Source organism: the organism of the source record quoted next, unplaced genomic scaffold (assembly GCF_019419815.1).
Source record: "Pyrus x bretschneideri cultivar Hongxiangsu unplaced genomic scaffold, Pyrus_bretschneideri_v1 Contig41, whole genome shotgun sequence".
Lineage (NCBI taxonomy): Eukaryota > Viridiplantae > Streptophyta > Magnoliopsida > Rosales > Rosaceae > Pyrus > Pyrus x bretschneideri.
In genome coordinates this window covers 738027-762959 of record NW_025999735.1, presented here as the reverse complement: position 1 = coordinate 762959, position 24933 = coordinate 738027, and the positions used below count along the sequence as shown (strand labels likewise).

The 24933-nt window shown below is 36.7% G+C and overlaps 3 protein-coding genes across 4 annotated transcripts; 1 reads left to right on the top strand and 2 right to left on the bottom strand.

Annotated features, from left to right (window-relative positions):
- Positions 1–921: 921 nt before the first annotated feature.
- On the top strand, positions 922–6071 carry LOC103956792 (NAC domain-containing protein 86-like). Of its 2 annotated transcripts, none has more exons than XM_048566476.1 (7): positions 922–1130; positions 1244–1524; positions 3274–3551; positions 3674–4030; positions 4291–4752; positions 4961–5048; positions 5166–6071. In XM_048566476.1, the coding sequence occupies exons 2-7, from the start codon at positions 1368–1370 to the stop codon at positions 5900–5902; spliced, it is 2079 nt and encodes a 692-aa protein (XP_048422433.1). In that variant the 5' UTR covers positions 922–1130; positions 1244–1367; the 3' UTR covers positions 5903–6071. The 2 variants fall into 2 exon arrangements, with proteins under 2 accessions (XP_048422433.1, XP_018505280.2); XM_018649764.2 differs by having other exon boundaries at positions 3274–3557.
- A 7372-nt stretch (positions 6072–13443) lies between these two features.
- LOC103933876 (putative ALA-interacting subunit 4) lies at positions 13444–16849 on the bottom strand. Its single transcript, XM_009343575.3, has 7 exons — positions 16428–16849; positions 15946–16004; positions 15766–15840; positions 15543–15659; positions 15356–15426; positions 13920–14217; positions 13444–13818 (listed from the first exon to the last, which is right to left on the bottom strand). The coding sequence occupies exons 1-7, from the start codon at positions 16492–16494 to the stop codon at positions 13444–13446; spliced, it is 1062 nt and encodes a 353-aa protein (XP_009341850.2). The 5' UTR covers positions 16495–16849.
- Positions 16850–19364: 2515 nt separating this feature from the next.
- Positions 19365–23924, bottom strand: LOC103933877 (sucrose synthase 5-like). The gene is made up of 15 exons (XM_009343576.2): positions 23540–23924; positions 23238–23392; positions 22881–23073; positions 22647–22765; positions 22351–22567; positions 22159–22254; positions 21896–22069; positions 21676–21792; positions 21423–21589; positions 21102–21326; positions 20448–21014; positions 20190–20328; positions 20003–20085; positions 19656–19685; positions 19365–19562 (listed from the first exon to the last, which is right to left on the bottom strand). The coding sequence occupies exons 1-14, from the start codon at positions 23771–23773 to the stop codon at positions 19658–19660; spliced, it is 2514 nt and encodes an 837-aa protein (XP_009341851.2). The 5' UTR covers positions 23774–23924; the 3' UTR covers positions 19365–19562; positions 19656–19657.
- Positions 23925–24933: the final 1009 nt, after the last annotated feature.

The following is a 24933-nucleotide window of genomic DNA, read 5'->3' as shown; positions in this document are numbered from 1 at the left end:
GGGAAATGTTAACAACACTTCAAAGAAGTCATCCTACACTTCAAACATATAGAAATACTTACAAGAGAGGAAATATATTTGATAGGAGTGCATGATGACATTTTTGGTGTACCTTTAACAGCCCCTAATTTTTTTTTTTTTTTTTTTTTGGGGTGGTCGCCGGGGGGGGTGTGGTATAAGTTTCTATAAACATGTTCTATGTAGTGGTGGGTCCAAGAAATTTTCTTCTTCATGCCAAAAGGCAAGAATCTCGCATGCCATCCCGACTTGCCCTTGGTTTCGTATCATTCCTTGGCCTTACCCTCTTTGAGGCATTTTGTTGAACACTTAACCCTAGCAGCCATACTGACTGAGGACATCAAATGAACATACGTGTATGAATAACGGAGAATAGGCGGAATTACATACTTTTGCTAATAAACTTAGGCCACCTCGTTAAGTAATAGCGGTGGGATTAATTATACTAGAACCCACAAATTTGATATGTAGCAAAAAGAAGAGAAAAATAAAATGGAAAAACTGTTAGTTGGGTTGGGTAGCTAGCTTATACCAATGACTAGAAAAGACGAAAGGAAGATACTGATTAGTTTTCCAATCGGTTCTAATTAGGAACAAAAAGAGAGGAAGGAATGTTGGGGATGAGCATGTGAAAATGACAGTCTTGAGTTAGAACGCCGCCGAAATTCGTTTCCGCGATTTCTCGTTAAGAAAAGATAGATGCTTGCAGAAAAGGTCAGTAATGCCTCCAATAAGACTCCAAACGTGGACAATATGTTCCAAGAAAGGACAAGATCGAAGCATGGGATCAATGGAGAGAGAGAGAGAGAGAGAGATGGATTAAGCTTGTTAATAAAGATGGGAGGAATCATGATCATGTTGATTGGTTGAGGAAAAAGAAATGTGTAAAGTTAAAGTAGCCTAGAGAGGAAATATCAGGTGGGGGTGGGGTGGCAGCTTCCCCATCTTTATTTGCTTGCTTTTTCCATCGTTGCCTTTTTGTTCTCTTATTTACAAAACCCCAAGCAACCCCCACATTCCAACCTCTCTCCCTCCCAAGTTTTCCAGTCTCTTTCTCATTCAGTTCCCAGCTTTGGATCTTCATCTTCTTCTTCCTCTCCTAGCTAGCTAAGGTTGGTTTTTGCGTGTTTAATTGTACGTACAATAATATTATGTGTATTACGTATGATTTATTAATCATAAATTCTCTAATAACTAGGGTTTTGTGGCTAATTGATTGTTGCAGGGTGTTGTGGTGCGATTCTTGATTTTTATTGAGGAGACTTGTCATCCAAGTTAGCTAGCTATTAACATTTGTGCCCTTTTATTATCATCAAGTGGAAGAACAAGAAGAAGGTCCATCTGTATACATGGCTCCTGTTTCATTGCCTCCTGGTTTTAGGTTCCATCCCACAGATGAGGAATTAGTTGCTTACTACCTCAAAAGAAAGATTAATGGCCGTAAGATCGAATTAGAGGTCATAGCTGAGGTTGATCTCTACAAGTGTGAGCCATGGGACTTACCAGGTACTCCCTCTCTGAACTGTCTTTATAAATGGTTTTTCTAGTAGTGTATTTCTTTCCCTTTTTTCTCATTGTTTTATTAACTACTTAGCTTGTTAATTGTTCAAGTACCTCAGCTAATGTTTTAGGCTCAAATTTTTGGAAATGATTAATTGAGTTGAAATAACAATTACTAACATGAAGATATGACTCCATAATTGAATAATTGATTAAAAGCAGAATAATTTCAACTTGGCCTGAGTCTTTAAAACTGTTTACTTCCCCTACAATTCCTTATTTATAAATTTGTTTACATATAGAAGTCCAGTGCCAAAATATTAATTAAAATGAAGACGGGGACTTCAAAATGGATTAAGGGCGATGTGTTATGTATAAAGGAATTTGATCTTTTGCCTCCTTTAGGCATGCTTATCCTTTATTTGTATTCAACTATATTCATATCGAATATTTTTTATTTATTTAAAATAACTATTATTAAGGGAAGGAGGGAGAGTTCAAAGTTATGAGGGTGGGGGTTATGAAGGGGAAAAAGAGGGGGGGGGGGTGTGTTTTGAACCCAGGACGTATGGGTAGAAACCCAACACCCTATCCACGAGAACCATCATGGGGTGGCCTAGTGGTTGGGGACGAATTCCAGGCCCGTATTTCACACGACACGTGTTGGGTTCGATTTATGACGCTGATGAATTAGGAGAGGCTGAAATGCCTCTGTGAGTCTTCCGACCTCCGGAAGGGTGGACTGCCGTGGTGAAGCCATCAGCTGGTCCTTTAAAAAAAAAAATCTATCAACCAGGATATTGAACTACATGCATATCGCAATTACTTAACAATGAATTAAGTACATGTTATTTTGGTAACTAATGATGAAATACTTCCTTACTTATGAGTCAAATATGCTGAACTTTTAACCTTTAAATATCCATTAGTGCTTATTAAATAATAATAATAGAGTGTAAAGAAACTTCAAACCACCGACACATGGTCCCTCGATCTTTAGGGTTCCTGTTGTGAACACCAAGTTTTATAGTTTACAGAGAAAGAACCAAGTCAAAAAGCTAGCATGGAAAAAGAAAAGGATTGCTTTTTGTGTGCGACTGGTATGGGTTGCTTTTTGTGTGCGACTGGTATGGGTTCCAAGCAATGCTTTCCAAGTTTCCATGCACTTCTTCCTTCACAGCCTTTTCCACAAGGAATGTTCTTAATTATTGGTAATAGTTAATAACTAAGCCATGCAACATGGGCTTAAATTCAAGAATTTTATGCTGCTAGCCTGCTTGTATGTTTATTCCGGTTGCTCTTCTAACGGTGACATATTCTTTTGTCAGCAATTCATTAGATAAATGGTTCATTTTATAAACACGTGATAAAACATCTTTTAGATATATAGATGTTGTCAATGGGACTATGTCTTGGTGAGAATTTCTCTTCCAAATGAGTGTGTTTTTATTAATATTTTCTTATGTCATTGGTATGATTAATTTTTTTTTTTGTTATTTTTAAGGGAGTAACGCTGAGGAGATCATAATTTTGTACTACGTTTTCATGACATTTTTGTATCACATCAATAATTAAATTATCTGATTAGCAGATGATGCATGCGGTCTCCCGATAATTTCTTTCTCTGCTTGAACTTGCTCATACAAAATGCATTGGCAATGCTGTCATTGTACAATGTTATGGTGTTTTTAATAAATCATCTACTATTCCGACCGAAAGAAAAGCAACCAAACTGAAATATTAACAAATATACAGGAAAGTCATTATTGCCCAGCAAAGATCTGGAGTGGTATTTCTTCAGTCCACGAGATCGAAAGTACCCTAACGGATCGAGGACCAATCGTGCTACTAAAGCTGGATACTGGAAGGCAACGGGAAAGGACCGCAAGGTAAACTCACAGACGCGTGCGGTAGGCATGAAGAAAACCCTAGTTTATTACAGGGGAAGAGCACCCCATGGCATTCGAACCGATTGGGTTATGCATGAATATCGCCTCGACGAGAGGGAGTGTGAAACTGCACAAGGCTTGCAGGTTCAGGTTCTTTTTCTAATTCTTTCTCAAAATTCACAATTAATTTGAATTAAATTTCATGGTAATAAAACCCTCGTGCAAATTAATTATATTTATTTTTAAACATATATATGCATGTACAGGACGCGTATGCGCTATGTCGTATTTTTAAGAAGACTGCAACGGGGCCAAAGATAGGAGAGCATTACGGTAGCACAAGTACTACCAATTACCAGCTGACCAGTGACCACTCATCCAGCGTTAATGAACTATATTCTGATGGAGGAAGATGTGAAGATTTCGAGAGCTCAAGTTATCCGATGCAAATGCATAATGCATGCTCTTCATCACCAAACTTTGTTCATAAAAATTCACTTGATGACATGGGTAGAAAAAGAGATGGAAAATGGACACAGTTCTTATCGAAAGAGGCATTTAATTGCTCGTCCTCATTTTCTCCATTTCCCAATCATGAAAACGTTTCACACCCTCCATCTAAGGTATTACTAATTTTTATATCAATATATAAAGTTCTATAGAGAAATTACGTACTACAAATTTCGACATGTTATTATAAAAGAAGTGGTCCAATATCTTAGTGAATAGGGTGTTAGATTTTTATCCATGCGTCCTGGGCTCGTAACTCTCATTTCCTAAATTATTGTAATAGTTTAAAAAAAAATTACTAATTTAAACCGTAAAAAAATTCAAATAAGAATTGTATGTATATTTAACAACATACCATGCATCCTATTTGCAGGTTGACATAGCATTGGAGTGTGCAAGGCTGCAACATCGACTCTCACTTCCTCCATTAGAAGTGGAGGATTTCCCTCAAGTTGGACTCACCGACTTCAAAACGATGCAATACTCAAATCCTGCACTTGACACCACAAGTACTGAAACTGATGCTTTGCAGGAAATTCTTTCAGTTGCACATGTTTCTCAAGAAATGGTCAATCAATCCAGTAATCTTGTGGATCAGACATGGGGTGGAAACTATGCTCCCCCAGCCAATGACTTTAGCTTTATGGTTGACCGAGATGCTCATTATAATCAGATTACTGATCACTTGAATTCTATGAGATATGTGGATAAAAAAACATGGGGAAATTCGTATACACGGTCAATCGAGATTGGAGACCTGAAGGATGATTTTAGGATGGAGAATACAGCTGAGAACCTAAGATGGATAGGAATGTCCGACAAAGATCTGGAGAAGGTACATTAATTTACAATTTAACTTATCAACTTACCATCCATCATACTTGGCTTGCATAAAAATATAAAACCAGCTTCTTGAAAGTGCAGTTTGACTAAAAGTCAATGATCTCTTGCTAACCCTAATGCTAGATTTCCATTGAAATGCGTTACTTTTATTTGTTATTTCTTGATATTAATATACATTCTCCTTTTCTGATATTGGATAGAGCTTCACGGAGGAACACAAGATAATTCCAATAGAAAACATTTCATCTTTTCGTGGGGAAGAAGAAGAGCAACATTATGAGGCTCAAGGTGTATATATATATACAAGAGTTGTATTTCTTATCTTTCTTCTCCGAGGTTAATTTGCGCTTAGGTTATTGCATTTCTTCTTTATTTTCGGCTAACAAATTAAAGATACGATTACAGGAGGACCTGGGCATCGTAGTGGCATAATCAAGGAACTCAATGATAATGAGGCAAACGATGATGATTTCTCGCTTAGTTTCATCAATGAAGACCCGAACGAGAACTTCCTCCATGATGGAAACATGGATGATTATTCAACTTCTCCAAGCTTCGAAGTCATCGAAGAAGTTCAAGTAAATCACGGCATGTTTGTTTCAACTCGGCAGGTGGCTGAAACATTCTTTCACCAGTTAGTGCCTTCACAAACAGTTAAGGTCCATCTAAACCCAGTGTTCGGCCAGAACCTTTTGGTAGAGAGAGTTGTTACACAAACAAAGTCCGAGGGTAGAGGTTCTTTCTTTGAGAGGTTCAAGGAACTTGTGATGGAAAAGTTTGACGGAATTGCCAAATCAACAAAACCATGGAGGAAAATTGCAAGCACTCTTGTTTGTGCAGTTACACTTATATTGATGCACATAATCATCTATCTTGGGCAACATATGGAAGGTGAGAAATTGATGGATGCCTTCACCACAACTACAACTGCAACGATTGTGGAAGAAAAAGGAAATTCTAACATTAGCAAGAAGGAAGGACTTGGATTAATTAAGTGGAGCAATAAAAAAGAAAAGGTTTGCTTGGTTAATATAAGAGGTGGGAATACTTGTAGTGTGTTTCTGAAGAAGATGGGGATTTTCCTCACAGTTTCTTTGGCTCTTGGTACCATGTGGGCTAACCACAATATAATTCCCTCTTGAACTCTACCATTTTATTTCGGTTCTAACAATAGATTGTCTGTTTGGGAGAGGGGATAGTTCAGCCTAACCCATAGTTGTAAGTTCAGATATATCTTCACAATTTGTATTTTAAATTGACATAAAATCATGTAAGAGTTGATATTGATTTATTCTAAAAGAGATTTCCTTGTTTTCATTATACTTTCTTAATCATGCCAGAAGGGAGCATACTTTCTGACCATGTAATTATAATACATGGCAAATTTTTATTTGATTGTAGTATTACTCAACAAAGTTTAGTGGCAAGTTAAGCTCTACACAAGTTTTTCTCCTTACAAGCATAATGTGGGAAATTGCTAGTTTCCTTATTTGTTATTATATATGCTTCTTTTTTTTTTAGATTGACGCTAAAACCACTAAAATTACCTATAATATCCCCATAGTGGAGACTGGGATACAAATATGTGTAGCCATTTGTTTTCATTTCAATTACTTTGGCAAGTTATTTGATCCCCTCAAATGTGCTAGTTGTGAGAACTTTACAACCCATTATGTTTCTAGTTAGGGTAATACTAGGGACTAAATTTATAAACTAAATTTTGTAAATCAAATGATATGGTTGTTAATGATTAAATTATTACTTAAGTGTTGATTAACGTGCTTATTTCATATTGGTGACACATCATTTTATTTGCAAATTTTGGTCTACCTAGCATTACCCTTGTAGTTAATCCATTTCCTTTATTTTATAATTGAAGTCAATTGTGGGAGTTATAAATTATAAAACACTCATCCTTTCTCTTAACGGTCCTTGTCATGAATTCCACTATTACAATAACACTACTAGAATTAACAGTTTGCCCGACTAAACTTTGCACGATGGAAACTAACTCCGTCGGGCAAAGTTCATTAGCCCGACATAATAAAACACTTGGTCGGGCAAACATGGCCAACATTTTGTTTTTTCTTAGAATCTTTAGGCGACAACCCCATTTTGACGGATAAAATTCGTAGGGCAAAATGTGTGAAAAAGATATGAGAAACAAGTTAGAACACCCCATAACTAAATACTTTTATACAAAAACACTCCACGTTACCAGATGGCTTAGAGAAGTGAACGACAAGGAGTCACCAGATGGGTTGAAAATTGAAACAGAAGAAAGAGGAGAGATTTAGGATTCATTAAAATATATTATACTACTACTAAGCTGGCTAGCTAGTTAGGTTTTACTTTAGTTAGTAAGGCTAACATTGATAACATTTGGAAATCTTTAGGAGACGGAAGATTGTAGTAAGGCAAGAAAAATTCCGTTGGGCAAGTTTTTGGCGCCAAGAAGAAACTTGGCACCAAATTTGTTCAGGCTTGTGGGATGAAACCATGTTCCGTCGGCTAAGCGGAGTTGCCCGACGCATTCTTCCGTCGACTAAAGCTTTCATTGCGTCGTTTTAAGTACCACACTGACGTGTTTAAAAAGACACGTAAACGTTGTTACTCGACGGCGGTATATAAATTGTCTGACGACTCTTCCCTCCCGACCGCTGCTTCTCCCTGCCCCTCTCTCTCTTAAACACAAACACACACTCTCCTCCATCTCTCCCTCTCCCAATTAATTGAAGGTTAGTTGATTTTTATTTGTTGATTAATTTGTTATTCGAATGTGTGATTAATTAATTTTGATTTGTGTGGCTTTGTGATTGGATTGGAAGTAAATTAAAATAGAAGTATATACTTCTCTTAATTATAATAATAAGTTTGAATTTATTTAATTCTGATATTCATATATGCTGCAATTGTGTATGATGTGCAATTTTGAGTTCGTTTTATTTATTTGTGCGTGAAATTTGGTAAAATTTCATAATCGTTTACACGAAGTTAATTATGTTGATTAAATTCGTATAATAAATTCGAAAAGCACCTTAGGCCTGTTTGAGATTTTGTTGGACGTGTGTGTAGATGCCGTATGTGACTCCACGATCTAACTGAATCTTGAATTGTCCAACTCAGACAGTTCAAGAGTGCACTATGTGTTTTGGGTTTGTGATGAGCCTAAGTTTTGTTTGTGGAAAATTCGTATCGCCCTAATGTTCAAGTGCATACTAGATATTTGTCTATAATATATACGTCGTGCACTTGGGGAACCCTGGGGAGATGCTACTAATTTTTTTATGACTGAAAATAGTCGAGAGATTCGCAAGCTACAACACAGAAAGTTGTATTTGAAATCATTATGATGACTAAATTATCTAAATATAGGCTCAATGGGCAAGGATTGGATCAGTTTGCAAAATAGAAGTTAATATTTGGATGGGATCATCAATTTTATTCAATTTGCAAGCAACCATGTCAGTGCTTAGAATCATATTAGGTGTCCTTGCGTGAAATATAATAACTGTATTTATATGACAGTGGACGAAGTCCAATTTCACTTGTATTCGAATGGGATGGTACACACTTACTCCAATTGGACTTATCATGGAGAATCACCAATTACAGCGTCAACATCTTTCGGGAGTTGGAAAGTTTGGCATGAACATTCTACATCTTTCCATGTTAATGACGACCAAGTTGTGGACCTATTGAATGATGCTTTCCCTAATGCTTTACTCAATATGGACGAAGAGTTGTCCACAGACCATGAGAAGTACGATAAATTATTGAAGGAAGCTGAGCGAATGGTACCTTGGTTGTGAAGATTTTTCTGTACTAACATCAGGGGTGGTTGGAAAGAAGTACAATTCATATTTCATAGAAATATTTGGAACTTATCTATGTAGGATGACAATGAGGATACCGACAATGACCAAAATGTTCACCAAGTTTCTTCTGCAATCATCCGAAATGTAATGATCCGTCTCCAATTATTATGATTTGTATAATTGTAAAATGTGAAATTATGAAAATGCCCTTCGAGGCAAATACGTTGACTTTTGTGGACCACCATGTCGTGTCACGTAAGATCCATTTTCTTGACATATTTAGATTGTACTCGTCATTACAAGAGCGTGAGTGCAAATAGAACATAATTTGGAGCTATAACGAATGAGTTATTAATGTTTAAAGTCGGGGGTATTTTAGTAAATTTAACCTTCATTTCTAAAAGGCTCCAAATTTTGTGGAGCATTAATCTGGTGCCACGTGGGTGTCTGGGATGGAAAGGAAAGAAGAGAAAGGAGGGAGATGGACGGATGAGAGAGGAGAAAAATGAGAGAAATGAGGAGAGTGATGCCCAATCAGAAAAATGGAGTTAAGAGAGTGAACCAATGAGGAGGAGAAGAAAGGAGGGAAGGGAGAGAAGTGAGGATCATCGAATCCCAAATGACCTGGTTCTGACTCGATGGCAACCCGATTTTGGGTAGCTAATTTTGGCGATTTTCGTCCGTTTTTTTGACGAATTGCTTCGATCCACCACCTGGAAACCAATTCACAACCTCCCCCTCTACCATTCCCGCCCAAGATTGAAGGGTTTTAGGTCCAAATTCACGAGGAACTTCACCGAAGCATCGGAGGTACTCGGCGGCGATCTCACCGTTTTGGCGAGTTGCACCACCTACCACCACCCTTAATCAACTCCCCTAGGACCCAGGAACAAGACCCAACTAGTTGTAGGGGCGTCGGAACACCGAGGAAGGACAATTGAAGCTCACCAATTCTAAGGTGTTCGATGGGTGCGAGCCAATTTGGGGCCTTTCCCGGCCAAATTAGACTTGGCCACATGTATAAAACTTGCTCTACTCATTGATATCTTTATTTCTGTAAAATTTGGGAATTTTTGGAGTTGTTCGATTTTCCAAAGAGTCGGGGGTGGCCGGCTGCCACGTGCAGCGGCGTGTGGGGGAAAACCCGAGGTCCCTCTTTAGGTTTCTCGATGTGCCGAATCCGAATCCGCCATCCATTTTCCCAAATTCCAACGTTTTCGTAGAGTTTTATTAAGGGGTGTGATATCCACACACCTTTTTTTACTTCTCCCACATCTTTTTGGTTTTTGGCCATTGGATCAGATGAATTGAAGAAAATCAATGGACATAAATTAACAGGGGTGTGTGAGAAGTAAAAAGGGGTGTGTGGATAGCACACCCCTTTATTAAACGGCTTTTAATTGTGTTTAGGTGCATCGGTGGAAGTGATCACATTCTCAATAGTTTGAGTGGCTTCTGGGCAATGGAAAACTTGTGAGTGCACCCGTTCTAAACCTATATATTTTTATAAAATACTAGCCTAGCATGCATGGCATATTTCATGATTTGAATATGATATATATTATGCCTTTATAGATTTCTATATTTATAGTTTAAGAGAAAATTAAGAATTATTTAAATTACTTTTACCAACGCTTATTATTTATCGAACTACATTCCACTAAAGGTGATGAATTATGGGTTTGCATATATGCATTTCTATGGATATGAATTATTGGATTTATTATGATTATGAAGATGGTTTGAGCTAGAAAGTTATATGATTTTATGAGATGATGCTTTGAACATTTGAACTCCGAGACTTAAATATGAGTTTTTGAGACATGTTTTTGGTACTTATCTAGAGGGTTATCATATGGCACATCCGCACACCATGGGTATAGATGTCTATGGCCATAGGACACATATGATGAGGAAGAGTGATATATGATAAATTATATACCCCCAGCTTCACTGCCAAAAGCAGTGTCGGACAGCTTCACTAGCCACGGCTAGTGTCAGTGTGGATGTATGCTATTTTATACAGCTTCACCTTCGGGTGATGGACAAGTACTGCCATTGGGCGACTATGATACCCCTAATTGAGTACAACATGGATACGATTTACGATGTTTCACAAATGTTTTTCATGGCATGCTAGCATTTTTCATAAAACCTATATGTAGTATTATATATGTTTTCAAAACAGGGGGTTATTATGTTCATAAAAAAATGTTTTCCTATTATTAGTATTATTATAAACTTTGGTCCACTCACTTTTTTGGTTTTTGCGCCCCCTCAGGAGTTAGGATCTAGGCACATGATCCTGGCGTCAAGGCATTTTAGCATAGGTATCCTCAAGTCTTCTCAGTGTAGGTATCATTCCCTTGTTTGTATCTTTTCCTAGTAGTTCTTTCATATTATTCTTAGTTAGTTGTATGCTTTGAGCACGTTCATGCTTTAGTATAATCGTCCTAATTGCATATATTTTATTTGTATGCATGTCTAAAATGGCTTTGTCACCCTCAGGTGTCGGCCAGCACGTGCTTACCCTAATATTTGGGGATGTCGGGGTTAGGGCGTGTCACAAAACCTTCTCGGAGTACGGAGCAACCACATCGTTGAACCACCATTCGAGATGGAATGTGTCCCTAAAATTGAATTAGATGCATTACCTATTGACCTCAGGTGCCAACCACCAACTCAGCGGAACTCCTTGGTTAAAGAAAGCAGCGATGACTCAAGCAATGAAAGCGACATTGAGAAGGACAATAAAGGACACAAGTATACCAACAGAAATTGAGTGTTTAGCAATGTAAGGTTACTGTGTAAGTACTACAAGATTTAATTTCACTCCTTTAAGTACACAGCCTCGTTGCACTTACTTAGCGTACATAAAAAAATAAGACGTTACGCGATGGAGTTGAATTCCGTCTGTTAAACCAAGATTAAGATTAATCTAGTAACTTTACTGTTTTGCTTTATATTTTAATGGATTATTATTGTGCATAATTGGCATCTAAACATGCAGGATGAAGGAGTTGTGAACATAACTTCTGAAATGTGTGATACTAATAGGGATATATCATCTGCATGGAGCCTACGATACCAGCTTGTGCATAACAATAAAGTGGTTGTTGCATTTCTCTATTTCAATTAGTGGCCGTGGAAGTTTTCCTTCTACAAGTTTTTTAACATTCTTCTGCTCCATCAATCCATTGCTTTGGTAAGTAAATTGTTTTTGAAGTTCAAAGGTATACAAGGGTTAAATTTTTTTGAAATATCATTGTTAAATTTCTTATTGTAACATGGGCCAACGGCCCAAGTGACACTATTGTTATTACTTTTTAAATATTGTCATGGACAATTAAAATGGATTATTAAGTTTCTTAAGACTCTCCATTGATTATTATCTCAAAATCTCCATTTTCTAAAGGGAAATTTGCACAAATGGCACCTTAATTTTTCACTTTTATGCATTTGCAACCCAAACTATAATTAAGCAAAGTTAACCACCCATATTTAAAATAATATAGAAAAAGCAACTTAAGTTCAATTTTATCCACAATTTCGTTAAATTTAATCATGTGCTATGGCCGAGCCAGCTTTTTTTAGGCTGACTTTTGAGGATGTTACTTTCACATGATATGCACAAGCCAACTTTTTGATACGCATAAGACGCCTCCGAAAATTCCACCATTGCCTGCCCATAGCAAATGTTGGAGGCCATTCCAAACAAAAAAGTAAGGTATCATTTTTTGTTCTAATCGTAACCTTTACCACATCTTTTGTAATTTCTTTCAAGATTGATGATTAACCAACTTCTTTTTTGGCTGATCCAATCGTTCGTGATAATCATAATATAAAAAAGCTAATAACGGAAAAAAGATCGTTTTTGTTTTCACTTTTCATTATTGTTGTAAATCGACAACTTTCATCTTAAAAATTGGATGGTGCAAGTTACATAATCAAATTTTAATGAAATTTACCTAGAAAAAAAAAAGTTACGTAATCAAACTTTCACGAAATTGACCTAAAAGTTTTAAAGTCTGAGCTTATTGTTAACTTTTTGAACAAGACTTGGCTGCTGAAATTTCAGAAGCTACTCCCACTTACACCCAATTCCGTGTGGACTCCACACGGGATTGGTTGTAAGTAGGAATGGCTGCTGAAATGTTCATTTCAGCAGCCAAGTTAATTCCTAACTTTTTTAGTATGGGTAGTCAAGCTTTAAAGTCCCAAAAATAGAAAACCTGCAAGTCTGTAATCCGAAACAAAGTTTAGCAATTAGTTCAAAACGCAAAATCTGTGCAATGCCATTGCTTGAAAATTCATATTATACACAACTGCAATACAATATTTAAACCAATTGGTTGTTTTGAAGATCTATAAATAGAAAAACAAATTAAAAAAAAAATCAAAGAAAAGCATATATAAATCTCGATCTGGCCAGCCTAATGGCAAAATGGATTCTCCAAAAAATGCTTGAAGCGGATACTAAGATGCATAGACAGACTTCTAGTATATGTGTCCTCCTGGTGCACTTCTGTTCCAAGACAAGTACGATGTATCCCCAAGAGGCCTGCACAAAACGGGCGAATATTTTTTTCAATGACATCTCGCTTGAACAAAGATACAACTGAACCATTTGCAGCATATATACTTTCTATTTCCCATTTTTAAATACTGGTTGCTTAGAGGTATTCATCCATTTTAGCAAAAAGACCAGTGTAAACTTATTGTAGTTTTCAGCCTAAACAGAAGCGAAGCAAGACGAATGATTCCTACAACATTTTTCATCTGATCCCCAAATTTAAAAACATAATTTTCCATAAACTTCGGCACATACAAATTCTAGACGAACTTTTCAAATTTTTTTTTTATTGTTATTGTATTATCGGACCTTGTCGAAGACAACAAAGTTTTAGTTGATCATTGCAAACTGTAAGACCTACTAACCCATTCACATACCTTGGCTTGAAGAGATAGAGAAGTAAGAAGCTTATAGCCAAGAACAAACACAGTCCACCAACAGTAAGGTATGCTATGCCTAGTAGACAATTCTTTCCGCCAATCCAACTTGCGGTTGAAAGTACCAGCTTCTTATTGCCACCAAAGATGTAGGTGTTATAATTATTCTCTATTGTCACAGTTACTATGTCATCGGCTTCAAGGTCCGCTTCTATTTTCCCATATAGTTTTCTGAAAGTTGGCAATGCTGAAGTTCGCATCCAAACCATAAGATCTTCTTGTTCACTCAGCTGGTTGATTGCACAACAAGAAAATAATATTAATTCAAAGAAATATAACAAGGATAGAAAACAAGGGGAACATAAGACAGAAAGTAGGTGCGAAGATTTACAGGTATGCTAGAATTCAGTTTTGCTCCTCCAATCAAACCCCCGCTCTGAAAATTCTTGGGATAGACGTCCGAGCCAAATTTTTTCTTAGGGTCACTTTTCCATGTGATGTCTTTTTTGCTGACCCCTAGTTGTTTGTTATTCACTGAAAACTTGTATGTGTCGTTAAACAAACTCCATGCAACAAGACCACACGGAACAATTGCACCATTTGCTGTATAACGTTCAGGAGCACACGTATCTGTTTTCTTTTCATTGGACTTGCTCCGCAACTGACCGTCACTTCTACTTTTAACATATCTGGATACAATATTTCACATGCCACAAAAGAAACAGAGTCATAGTATTCAGAAATGCAGAATTACAAGAGGGATGGGGGAAAATGCTACACAGATGTAGGCAGTAAAGGGTTAATGGAGAAGGAAATCAAGATGAGGTGCCAATCTAGTGCACAATATGTATATTTACATATGTTTCCACTTTTCAATTGTCAATGAGGTGGCATCATCTGTCCATATAGTCTGATTAGACAGAGCATTATTTCGAATCAGGTGGCAAGTGAGGGTTTTAACTTGTTGAACATACCCCTCTAGAATAACCTACACTATCCCCCATGCTATGTTTTGGATTCCTTTTAGTTTCAGATAACAATTACAGTTCATTACTCGCATTTATGGGTATGTATCCACGTATTGCAGGAAATTTGAGTACCTACAGAAATTGAGTGTGTCCGTATGGGGACCTTATGTTTATTTTCAGATGTTTGGTGCACAGTACTGGCAAAAAGAAACACGGGTTTCATGAATTTTCCTACCTTAAATACTTCTAGCCAAAGTCGGGATATTACATATGCAACTCCATGAGTGATCTTAATGTACTAGAACAATCCTGATCTCGTTCTTCTCTTTTCTCATCCACAATAGTATTTTCCAGATGCTCTCACCCTCCACAATCTTTTACCTCCAGGAACCTTACTCTGTAAGACTTATTCAGATGGTGAAACGATTTGAAGCACTTAAAGGTTCCATCAAAATTGAAACCATTGAAGTACTTGTTTGGAATTTGGATTTTATTAGTTGGAAAGTATTGTTGGCTTTACCCTTAAGCTTTCATTGGTGTTTTGTTCTCTTGGATAACTTGTCGCTGGAGGAGAATAGCTTTGCGGAAACACTTCCAAATTAATATGTAGATACTTTATTTCAAATACTTACGGAATATCTAGGCACTCAGATTTCTGAAAATCATAAAAAATCTAAGGTTCCCCAGCTTACGCTGAGCACAATTTAAAGCTCGCAGTTTCTCTTTGACCATGTTAGCAAACAGAAACTAGGCCTCTTCCACGAAAATTTTATATCAAACACTCATTTCCATGTCCATGCCACATATTCCATGAAAAATGATACTTGACTTGATACTTGACAAGAAACATTTTACATACCGGCGATGATTCTGATAGAAGTGATCAAGCTGGTAGTAAATGTAAACGGGAGATTTCATTTGCTTCGGAATCTGAAAAACCACCGGTAAATGCACATTTTTAGTAGCATGTATCATCAGCCTAGAAAAGCAGAGAAAGACGTTGCAAAATTAGCCTAAACTTAACATTGGCAGAGGATTGCACTTACAGTCACTCTCCTAATACATGTCTTGTTAGTTTTACTACTCTGAATATATGCAAGCTTATTATCCACATAATTAGGAGGAACGCAATCTCTATCATAGTGGTCGACGATTTCCACCACCTGCATGTTAAACAAGGCAAAGTTTGGTTTCAGGCTCCACAATAATCAGCCGCCACTGACCAAACTTCACGATAAGCAATACATAAAGGATATGAAGATATATTACGTGCTCTGATGCAAATAAGGAAGCAAATCCAATGGGTAAAAAGACAATGCCGATTGCGACAAATATTAATATGACCTGAAATCCAGAAAGGAAACATATTTTAGAAACCAAAACACACAAAACTGAAGCAAAACCTGCAACTGAAAAGAAAAATTCTACAAGATGTAGGGTAACCTATACCCATGCTGGTGTTAAAATTGGTTTGCAAGCTGGAAGCTCTTGCTGTGTGAACTGGGAATCTGTAATGCATCATAACAATGCACCAAGCATATTATTTTCGTTAGAATAACGCTTAAACTCCATCCGAGAAGGAGTGGATTGAACAATTCATAATGCACAATGACAATCCAACTGCATCTATTTTTATCTGTTTTATAAATATATAGAAAATATGTTGATCGGGTTGGGGTTCCTCCACAAATCAAATAAATTACACAATCAAGCGTCCAAATAAATGTTAACACAAAAAGAGCAATGAAATTTGAAGAGAAGACATGCTTGACTCCACAAGATTATGGAGGATTTGTACACAGAAAGAGTGCGTGACGAATTCACGGAACTTCAGGCTTACGTTTGAAAATATTCATATTATAAGACACATGCATTTATGCAACACAGAGGAAAAATGAAACAAAAGGGAAGTTAGAAAGGTATGAACGAACATTTGGGTCTTCTGGACTTCTTTTTGGTTGAGGAAGTTAAATCCGAGGCTCCATCTTTTGCATCCATCTCCACGATCCCCTCTCTCTCTACAATGCCACTAGTAAACACACAAAATATTTGATCGATTAAGCAAATTGGAATCAACCCTTTTGAAAATTTGGTAACTTTCTTTGTTCTACTGCAAATTCGGAAGCATGGAAGAACAAAACTTTTGCCCTTTGTTCGTTAATCTGATATTCCAACTCACCCTTGTTTTTAAATTTTTTTGCATTTGTTAGTTTGTGTTGCTTTTTTTGGGAAGTTGATTGGTGATTTGGTGTGGAAGGTTGTTAGGGAAAAACAATGGAACGAAGGATATGATGTGGGTGTTGTGTTGCGTTTTGGTTGGTCTTTGTTTGATTTTGCATGAACGCAACACCGGTCTTGTAGCTCCTAAATCTCGAACTAGTCGCCCCACCAGTCATATATGTTTCTTTAAGCACGGTTCTAAAAATCTCTACCTAGGCGCTAGGCGACTGGTCACTGTCTCGATTAATACCTAGGCGTTTGAAAATTAAGAAATGGCACCTAGACCTGCCTAGGCACCCATCTAACCTGCCCAAACCCACCTAAACACCTGCCTAGGTTGCAACTAGGGGTGGTTCGGTATGGGATACCATACCGAAACTAGTATCCCGAATCCCAAACCAAAATTTTTCGGGATGGGAATTTGAAGACCAATCCCAAACCAAATTTTCGGGAATCCCAAATTTCGGGAATCCCGAAATATTTTCGGGATTTTGGGACAAATCGGGAATCCCAAATTGAAATATGAAATTATGAATTGTTCTTCAAATATATAATTCAAGAACACATTCATGAACTAGGAATTTTATTTCATTCACACTACCATTTAATTGAACACTGGCATGCCTGACTGTTTTTATCATAGTCAAAATTCAAATTAATTAAACCCTTTTTGCAATATGTTGAGAGGCAAAAGAATCAAGCCTTCTAAAATCATCAGCCATGACAGCAGCAATAATAAAATCCACATGAATATCAAACAAAACATGAAAAATATGCAAGGTGTAGGGCATTCCAGGTTGCAGAGCATGAATTAGAAACTACTAGCATCAATTATAAAAGAATAATATATATATAATAATTAATATTATATATTTTCGGTTCGGTATGGGATTCCCGAAATATCGAGAAGCCAATCCCGAATCCCATACCGAAATTTTGGGATCGGTTCGGGATAGCATCCTGAAAATTTCGGGAATTTCGGTTTGGGAAATTTTTGGTTTGGGATCGGGATTTTTTCGGTTCGGTTCGGGATTTTTGGGAATTTTTTCCACCCCTAGTTGCAACTCACTCAAGTAAAAAATAGATAACTTTCCTGTTGCATTTTATTGTTTCCAATAAATTGTAAGAGACTTATTGAAGACTTAAATAAACACACATCATAAATTTAATTACGTTCCAATACTTCATAATATATATGTCATTCTATTTTCTAGTTTATGATGAAACTATATATATTTTAAGTATAAACAAACACTTATTTACATGAAATACAATAAGTTTACTTAAATCTGTCTAGACAGGTGAGCCTAGTCCGCCTAGGCGCTAGATCCCATGCCGCTGTTGGACTAGCGCCTAGTGCCTTTTAGAACCTTATTCTTAAGCACTCTATCTACCTTTTCATCGAACTGCATGGAGACGTTTATGTCTTTTTCTTTCTTCTTTTTATCCTATTCTTTTTAAGGGTCATTTTGATTTTGGTCCCTAATCAACTTAATTGTTAGATTGAAACTTTATTTGTTTAAATATTTTGATCGAGGTCTTTAACATTATTTAAGATATTTAACTCATGCATTTATGCATTTGATGTCCCACAAATTATGAAATTTAAACAAAATCAAATAAAATTTTTAAAATATAATAAATACTTGAAAATAAATATTAGAATAATATTGTTCTTCACAAAACTAAGTAACAGAGGATTTATATGTTTACTCATTGTTTAGTGTCTACTATTGATATCAAATCAAATGTTATGTAACCATACACTCATTGGTTACCTAATGGCGAAAAAATCATTATTGTCACACACTTTTTTTTAATCTCTTTGTACTTATGTGATTGTTTGTAGCCATATGATTTCTTGCTTCACAAAAGGGGAACAACTAGTGATAAGCCACAGTTATTTACTCATTTCGGGCCCGAAAAGGTTATGGGGAATTTCACCCTACTCGTGACCACAGTCAAGTAGAGTTTCTATCCATTTGATTGAATAATTCAACGGTGTTCCAAGTAACATTGTAAAAATATATCTTTAATTACAAATTTTAATATTTAAAATCAAAATTGTTCTAATTCCCAACTTTGTTAATACAGTTTGAGTCTCTTGACAGAGAACACAATTTTAAACCAATGGGAGATCCTTTCACAGGAAAGAAGATGAGTTGCAGGAGGGAAAGACATTTTCCTTCTTCTCTTGGATAAAAAGTAAATAAAGAGGGTGGAAAATGCCGATTAGGCAAGTCACTGTTCCACTATTTTCTATTGGTGAGTTTCTTCTTCTAGTTGGTTTATTTATTTAGGGTTGCTGTGGATTTAAAATTCGTAGTCGGTTGAATTGGATTAATTTGTTATGGAAGATGAATTGAAGAACTGAAAAGGGTATAATAATTTAGTTAGAAAGTTTAATTACCAAGTAATATTGTTGAGTTCATCGCATACGTCGGTTATGCTAGTTAGGTAGAGCAAGGTGTTCATTCTATACACCCAAGTTCAAATCCCCCTTCCCCTAAATTAAAGTATATAGTAGAGAATATCATCTTGTCAAAAAAGAAAATGTTACAGAGTTTATCGTGCATAAAATTCTAAGTGCCATTGAACCAAACACCAAACCTTTAGATTGAAAATATTGAATTGAAAACAGTACAAGCTGTAAATTTGGTATAATTTTATTGCACAGAAACAAACTCTCATGCTTCAATGTTTACACAACAACAGTTCTTCTTTGCAAATGATTAATAGGGAATTGATGTTTAGGAAACAGAAGAGGTAGCATTGCAGTTGGAAGCTCAAATGGCAATCCTCAATCAAGCTCCCTTTATATGACCTCAACTTAGGCTCCAAACAACCTGAAATTATACAGGGAAGAAATTTTCAGTTGTTTTGTTGGCTTTAGTGGAAGGATTGAAAACAAGCCGTTTGTGGGGGATCTTATTCTTTACCTTTATACTCGAGGCTGTGAGCGTCTTGTGCTGCACATCAATGATTTGTTATTAGTTTTGAATGAATGATACAATGTGATTAGAGAAATAAGAGAGGTTATATTAACAAATGCAGAATGATATATTATGTGAGTTTTACAACGATATGTATGCATTTGACATGTGTTTATAAACTTCATCGCTCAGTTTGTTCGAATAAAATATGTTGAGATTGATCATAAATTCTGCATAACACTAGGAAAGTATAATCATGGATTTGACACCTCTTATTTAAATTTTCAATTCTTATCCATGAGGACAAACTTATTGTTATCAACTCAGAAAATTGCTAACTTAGCTGAACATGCCTTAATGTGGTCTTTGGTTTGGCAGTTGGCTTTGGCACTACTGGTTGTTCAGGTTCATCACTTGGGATAGGCACATTCTTCACCTGCAACAAAGCCGATGAAAATCAGCGTCTAAATCTCGAACTTAATTAAAATGACAATAAAGTAAGGGATGCATTCAATTATATAAGAATAATTTATAACATACCAAGTTTCTATATTGGAGATTGAAGAACATATGAATGTATCTTTGCTTCGCCTGTTTCTGCTCTGTGTTCAACTGCCTCCAGAAAGTATAAGTGCTCCCCATGTTCAACACCTTGTTTGCATATATCTTCCAAGTGTAGCTACAAAATTCCAATAACTTGTTTTATATTCCACGTGAGAAGATGTTGGTTTTGTAACTTTGTTAGAATGAGAATGAACTTTAAGAAAACAAGCAGGGATTTAGAGGTCGTGTACTTACCATTCGTATATGCGCTGCAAGCCTGCTTTTGAAAATCTGTCCCAGTATGCAGCATCAGTCTTAGACTTCTCGAAGAAATCAGCGATTTTGTTGCTTGCTTCATCACCGTTGTTGGGATCAATATGGAAACCAGAGATCCCATCAACAATGATTTCAGCCGGGCCTCCTTGGTTGGTTGCAAAGGTGGGCAATCCACAGTTCATTGCCTCTATGACAGTCAGGCCGAAAGCTTCATACAAAGCAGGTTGCACAAAAGCTCCCCTTGTGTCAGCAATACAACGGTAGAGCTCTCCATTTCGGTTCCTATCAGTTTGTGCTGCTATCCATCTGATCTGACCCCTAAGTTGGTACTTCTCTATCAGTGTATGCATCTTTTTTATTTCTGCAATTTCTTCTCTGTCTTTTGATTTTGAAGGGTCAAAGAAGCCCCCAACTACAACAAGGTTAACCAAATTTCTCAGCCTCTTGTTCTTCCCATACCACTCAACCAACCCAGTAATGTTTTTAACTATGTCCAGCCTTGCCATTGAGAAGATGATAGGTATCTTTCTGTCCTCTAGAAATCCGCTGTTCAAAAACAGTTTGGGTTGATGTTAGACGAATAGTAATCAGCATTTGAATTCCAAAAGAATGATTTGCTAGTCCAGAACTTACATATGTTCATTGTTATCCTCTTTACTAAACAGTAGTTCTTCAATGGCAGGATGGAATGAAGTGAGCCGTTTCTGCTTCTCTGCGTAGGGGAAATAGACAGACTGATCAGCCCCAGGAGCGGCAATGTTGAATTTGGGATCAAATACACTGATGCCTGAAACAACTCTGCAGAGCCCCGGAAGCGTAAACGCCGTGTGGCTTTCATATTGTCCCGGTCTGTCTTTGCTGCAAAGACAACATCCAAGTACATTATGGTGTAAACTGTAATGCAATCATTTGGTAAGGGTTTCGTATATATGTATGCTGATTAATTTTGGTAACCTTCCTGCAATTTCCTGGTATGTGCTTGCAATGACAAAATCTGTAGCATTCATGGATATTGTGTCAGCAAGAAATTGGCATGAGAAGTGATACTTATGATCTAACTCCTTCCAGTTGATGTCTGAATCTTCGTACTTGGTCTTCTCCAATGCATGAGCAATAGTTGCCTGGTTTTAGTGCGCTATGGGTTAGTACATATGAAGTGGGAGAAAAATGTGTTATGGTTGTATTTATAAGATAAATGAACAGTGACCTGAGTTATCCCAAGTTTATTAGCCATGAGAGACGCCACCAAATTCCCATCTGTGTAGTTTCCAATAATAAGATCTGCCTTTCCTTCCATCAGGTCGAGGATTTTGGCAGTAGCATCCTAGTAGTTTGAAAGAGATGCAACAAATTATTAAGAACATAAAGCACAAAAATCAATTAGTGAACACTCTCAAGCATGGATTTAAAAATCAACAAAAACATGCCTGTGTAAACAATTCAAGATAGGGATAGATGTCAAAACGAGAAACCCAACGGCGTAGGATTCCCTTCTCTGTCCTAAATGGCACCCTAAGAATCTTAGAGTATTTTGTGCCGTTGATTGGTTCCAACTCCTGGTTGCACTTAGTTCCCCTTGCTTCTGGTATGAGTCGTGTCACCTATTGTAGTGAACAATTGTAGTTAGATAATTCTAAATAACCAAACTACCTTAACAAGCAAATCGTCCATAGTTGTCGATGAAACTCACCACAAGAATTTGAGGCTTCACAGTAAGTCCTTGTTGCTTAATTCTCACAAGCAATTCTTCCTCCAAAGCTTTCACTTGATCAAGAATGTAAACTACCTGTTTTCAATAGTAGAGTTCACAAACATTCGGCTCACCAGCTAATGCCAATTGCGTGGAGACTTAGCTTAACAGATACAGTATTTAAACTTTTACCTGCCCACCAGTGTCTGGCAAGCCAAGAACATCTGCTTGACCAAAGTAGCCATGAGGAGAGAATATTACAACATTGAATATTGTGGGAAGCCTACTGAAAAATCTGTCCATGATCAACGGGTCTGGAGCCTGTAGTACTTCCGAAAGTATTCTCATTGTCTCCTTTGTTCTTTCTGCAGTGTCTCCCCAACCCTTCTCAAAGCCCCACTCCTTAAACCTGTAAATGACGTTCGGTTTCAGATTGAAAGTTACATTACAGGATCTGCCGATGGATAGAAAATGAGAGGAAGAGTCACCTTAGTTCAAAATTTTGGAATGGTGTGTCCTTAGGAAGCGCTGAGAGGTACACTTCTGTTACAATCAGTGTCGCCTGAAGCTTTGAAGCTGTGTTGAGGGTCTCATTTAGAATAAGTTGCTGTAAATTCAAAATTACATAAACTATGTTTGAGACCTTATCATTAGAATGAAATTTGAATTCGTCTGCATCAAATTTTATTTTTTGTAGAATTAAATTACTGTGATTCCCTTACTTCTCCCTGATGATTTAGTGAAAGTAAGTAATCCACAAGGGGTTGTGCATTCTCCAGTTTTCCAGCTAGCTTTGAAGTGGCGAACTTGGTAACATAATTGATTCCATTTCCGATCGAGGAAGATAGAGTTAAGTGAGGAGTAGAGAAATCAATTGCTCTAAAATCTACCTCCAGTGCATTTTCATCATTTGACCTGCAATGGAAAGCATATGTGGGTTAGGCCAGTTGGCGGTTGGCCATGGCAGTGTGCTCATTGCTTGCACCCAAATCCCCATCCCATAGATTTGAGTAGTTTAGAATATCGCTATGTCCAAAAAAGAAAAACTTAAAAAAAAAAAAAAAGTAAAAAAGATTTACCAGTTCTCATCATATAAAGTTTCTTTGTATTTCAAGAAGTCTCTGAGAGTGATGCCCTCAACCGAGAGGTCCTCAGAGCTGACCTTAACAAATTCCCAATATCCTGGATTTGGTCTTATTGAAAAGACAACATGTGGAGGAATAACAACAGCTTCCTGTGGATTATATTAGGTAAACATCTCATTTGGTCAGAAGTAAACCCGTTAGATTCTAGTCATATAATGGTCTAACGGTTCAAAATTTTAGTCAGTCGCCCAAAAAGGAAGAACATATATATAAAAAAGAAGTGTTGAATTAGAAACCTGAGTTGAACATAATATATAGCCAAGAACACCCTCCAAAACTTGGGTTCTTTCAGCTTTGTCATCTATGACTGTCTCCATTTCACTCAACAAATGGTGAAGCTTTATTATCCTTCTTCCTTTCTCGATGTACTTAGCGAAGCACCTCTTCATGTGGTACCGGCTCTGCCTCAGGGCGTCCGGCATGTTATCAGCTATGGACTCGGAGCGTTTGATAGCTGCTCCAGAAGCCATTTTTTGTGTAAATATTTTTCTTTTTAAAGAGACAAAGGTTTCAAATGCTTAAAAGATGAAGCAGTTTGAGGTTTCTCAGCTTATATTTCCTCATTTATAGGTGGCTTTCGGACTCCATTATGTACAATGTCTGTGATGCGGCTGACTTGCTTATGTTGCAGATTGCTTTTGGTTTCGTCAAGAGCTTTAGAAATGTGAGCTTGTTTTGGTGATGAAATGTGTCCAAAAAGAAGAGTGGAAGAAGAAAGATTCACCACCAAGTGAGGAGAAGGAAAAGAAAAGAATTATTCACTTCAAAATTCATTACAACATATATAAAGGAAAGAACCAAAAAAAAAAGAATGTGATCACTGTAAGTGAAAATATTCTGGTGTTTAAAGTAGGTGTTTCTTTCTAACCTAAGTTACTGGTAACATTCTTTCCCTCTTTCTGTCTTGTTGCATTGGTTGGCATAAGAAAGAATATCGAAAGATGGTATCTTCACGATATATAGCTAATAAAATTTGTTAGTCTGTGTGTAGTATTTGTAAAAGGATAATACTTTGGTAGCATCTTTTTATTCACGCCTTGATACCATGTGGAGTTGTAATTGTATTGATACAAATATATATTAATCTTTTGACTTGGAGTACAACTAAACCTAAGCGCACATAAATTTAAAAAAAAATTAGTCAAACAAAATTCTAACTGGATTCTCCTACATTAACATATGAATAATGTTAGGGATAAATTATTAAACCAAATTTACAAACCAAATGATGTGTCATTAATAAGAAATATGCATGTTAATCTTCACGCGGTTGTACTTTTTGATGGGGTTTGATTTGGTTGGAATCACGAAGACTACAATATGTCAAGGATGTCAAAACTGTACGTGGAAATAAACAGGCTTGTAACACATAACCTCTCCTAAATTAACTTGTGAAATGTCGGGCATAAAATGAGGGGAGGTTTAAGATTCAAATCTTATGAACAGCGAGTGCCGTACTAGTTTGTAATGACTGACCAATGACTTTTTCAAATTTAACATTACAAATTTACAAAATAAATTATGGATATACGTCATACTAATAATGATTGACGGGCGGACTTTTTAAATATGACATACAAAATAAAGGGAGAATGACTGAGATTGAAAATAGAAGATACAAAATAGTTGT

Bases quoted from the DNA above. Each gene is read 5' to 3' on its own strand.
- LOC103933876 (XM_009343575.3), bottom strand. From the start codon at position 16,494: ATGGATGCAAAAGATGGAGCCTCGGATTTAACTTCCTCAACCAAAAAG. The intron at 15,660-15,765 runs GTAATATATCTT...TTTAACATGCAG, and splicing joins CCTTATTTGCATCAGAGCAC to GTGGTGGAAATCGTCGACCA. The intron at 15,427-15,542 runs GTAAGTGCAATC...GTGGTTTTTCAG, and splicing joins CATGTATTAGGAGAGTGACT to ATTCCGAAGCAAATGAAATC.
- LOC103933877 (XM_009343576.2), bottom strand. From the start codon at position 23,773: ATGGCTTCTGGAGCAGCTATCAAACGCTCCGAGTCCATAGCTGATAAC. The intron at 23,393-23,539 runs GTTTCTAATTCA...TATAATCCACAG, and splicing joins ATATATTATGTTCAACTCAG to GAAGCTGTTGTTATTCCTCC. The intron at 23,074-23,237 runs GTAAATCTTTTT...TTTCCATTGCAG, and splicing joins ACTTTATATGATGAGAACTG to GTCAAATGATGAAAATGCAC.
- LOC103956792 (XM_018649764.2), top strand. From the start codon at position 1,368: ATGGCTCCTGTTTCATTGCCTCCTGGTTTTAGGTTCCATCCCACAGAT. The intron at 1,525-3,273 runs GTACTCCCTCTC...ACAAATATACAG, and splicing joins TGAGCCATGGGACTTACCAG to GAAAGTCATTATTGCCCAGC. The intron at 4,031-4,290 runs GTATTACTAATT...TCCTATTTGCAG, and splicing joins TTTCACACCCTCCATCTAAG to GTTGACATAGCATTGGAGTG.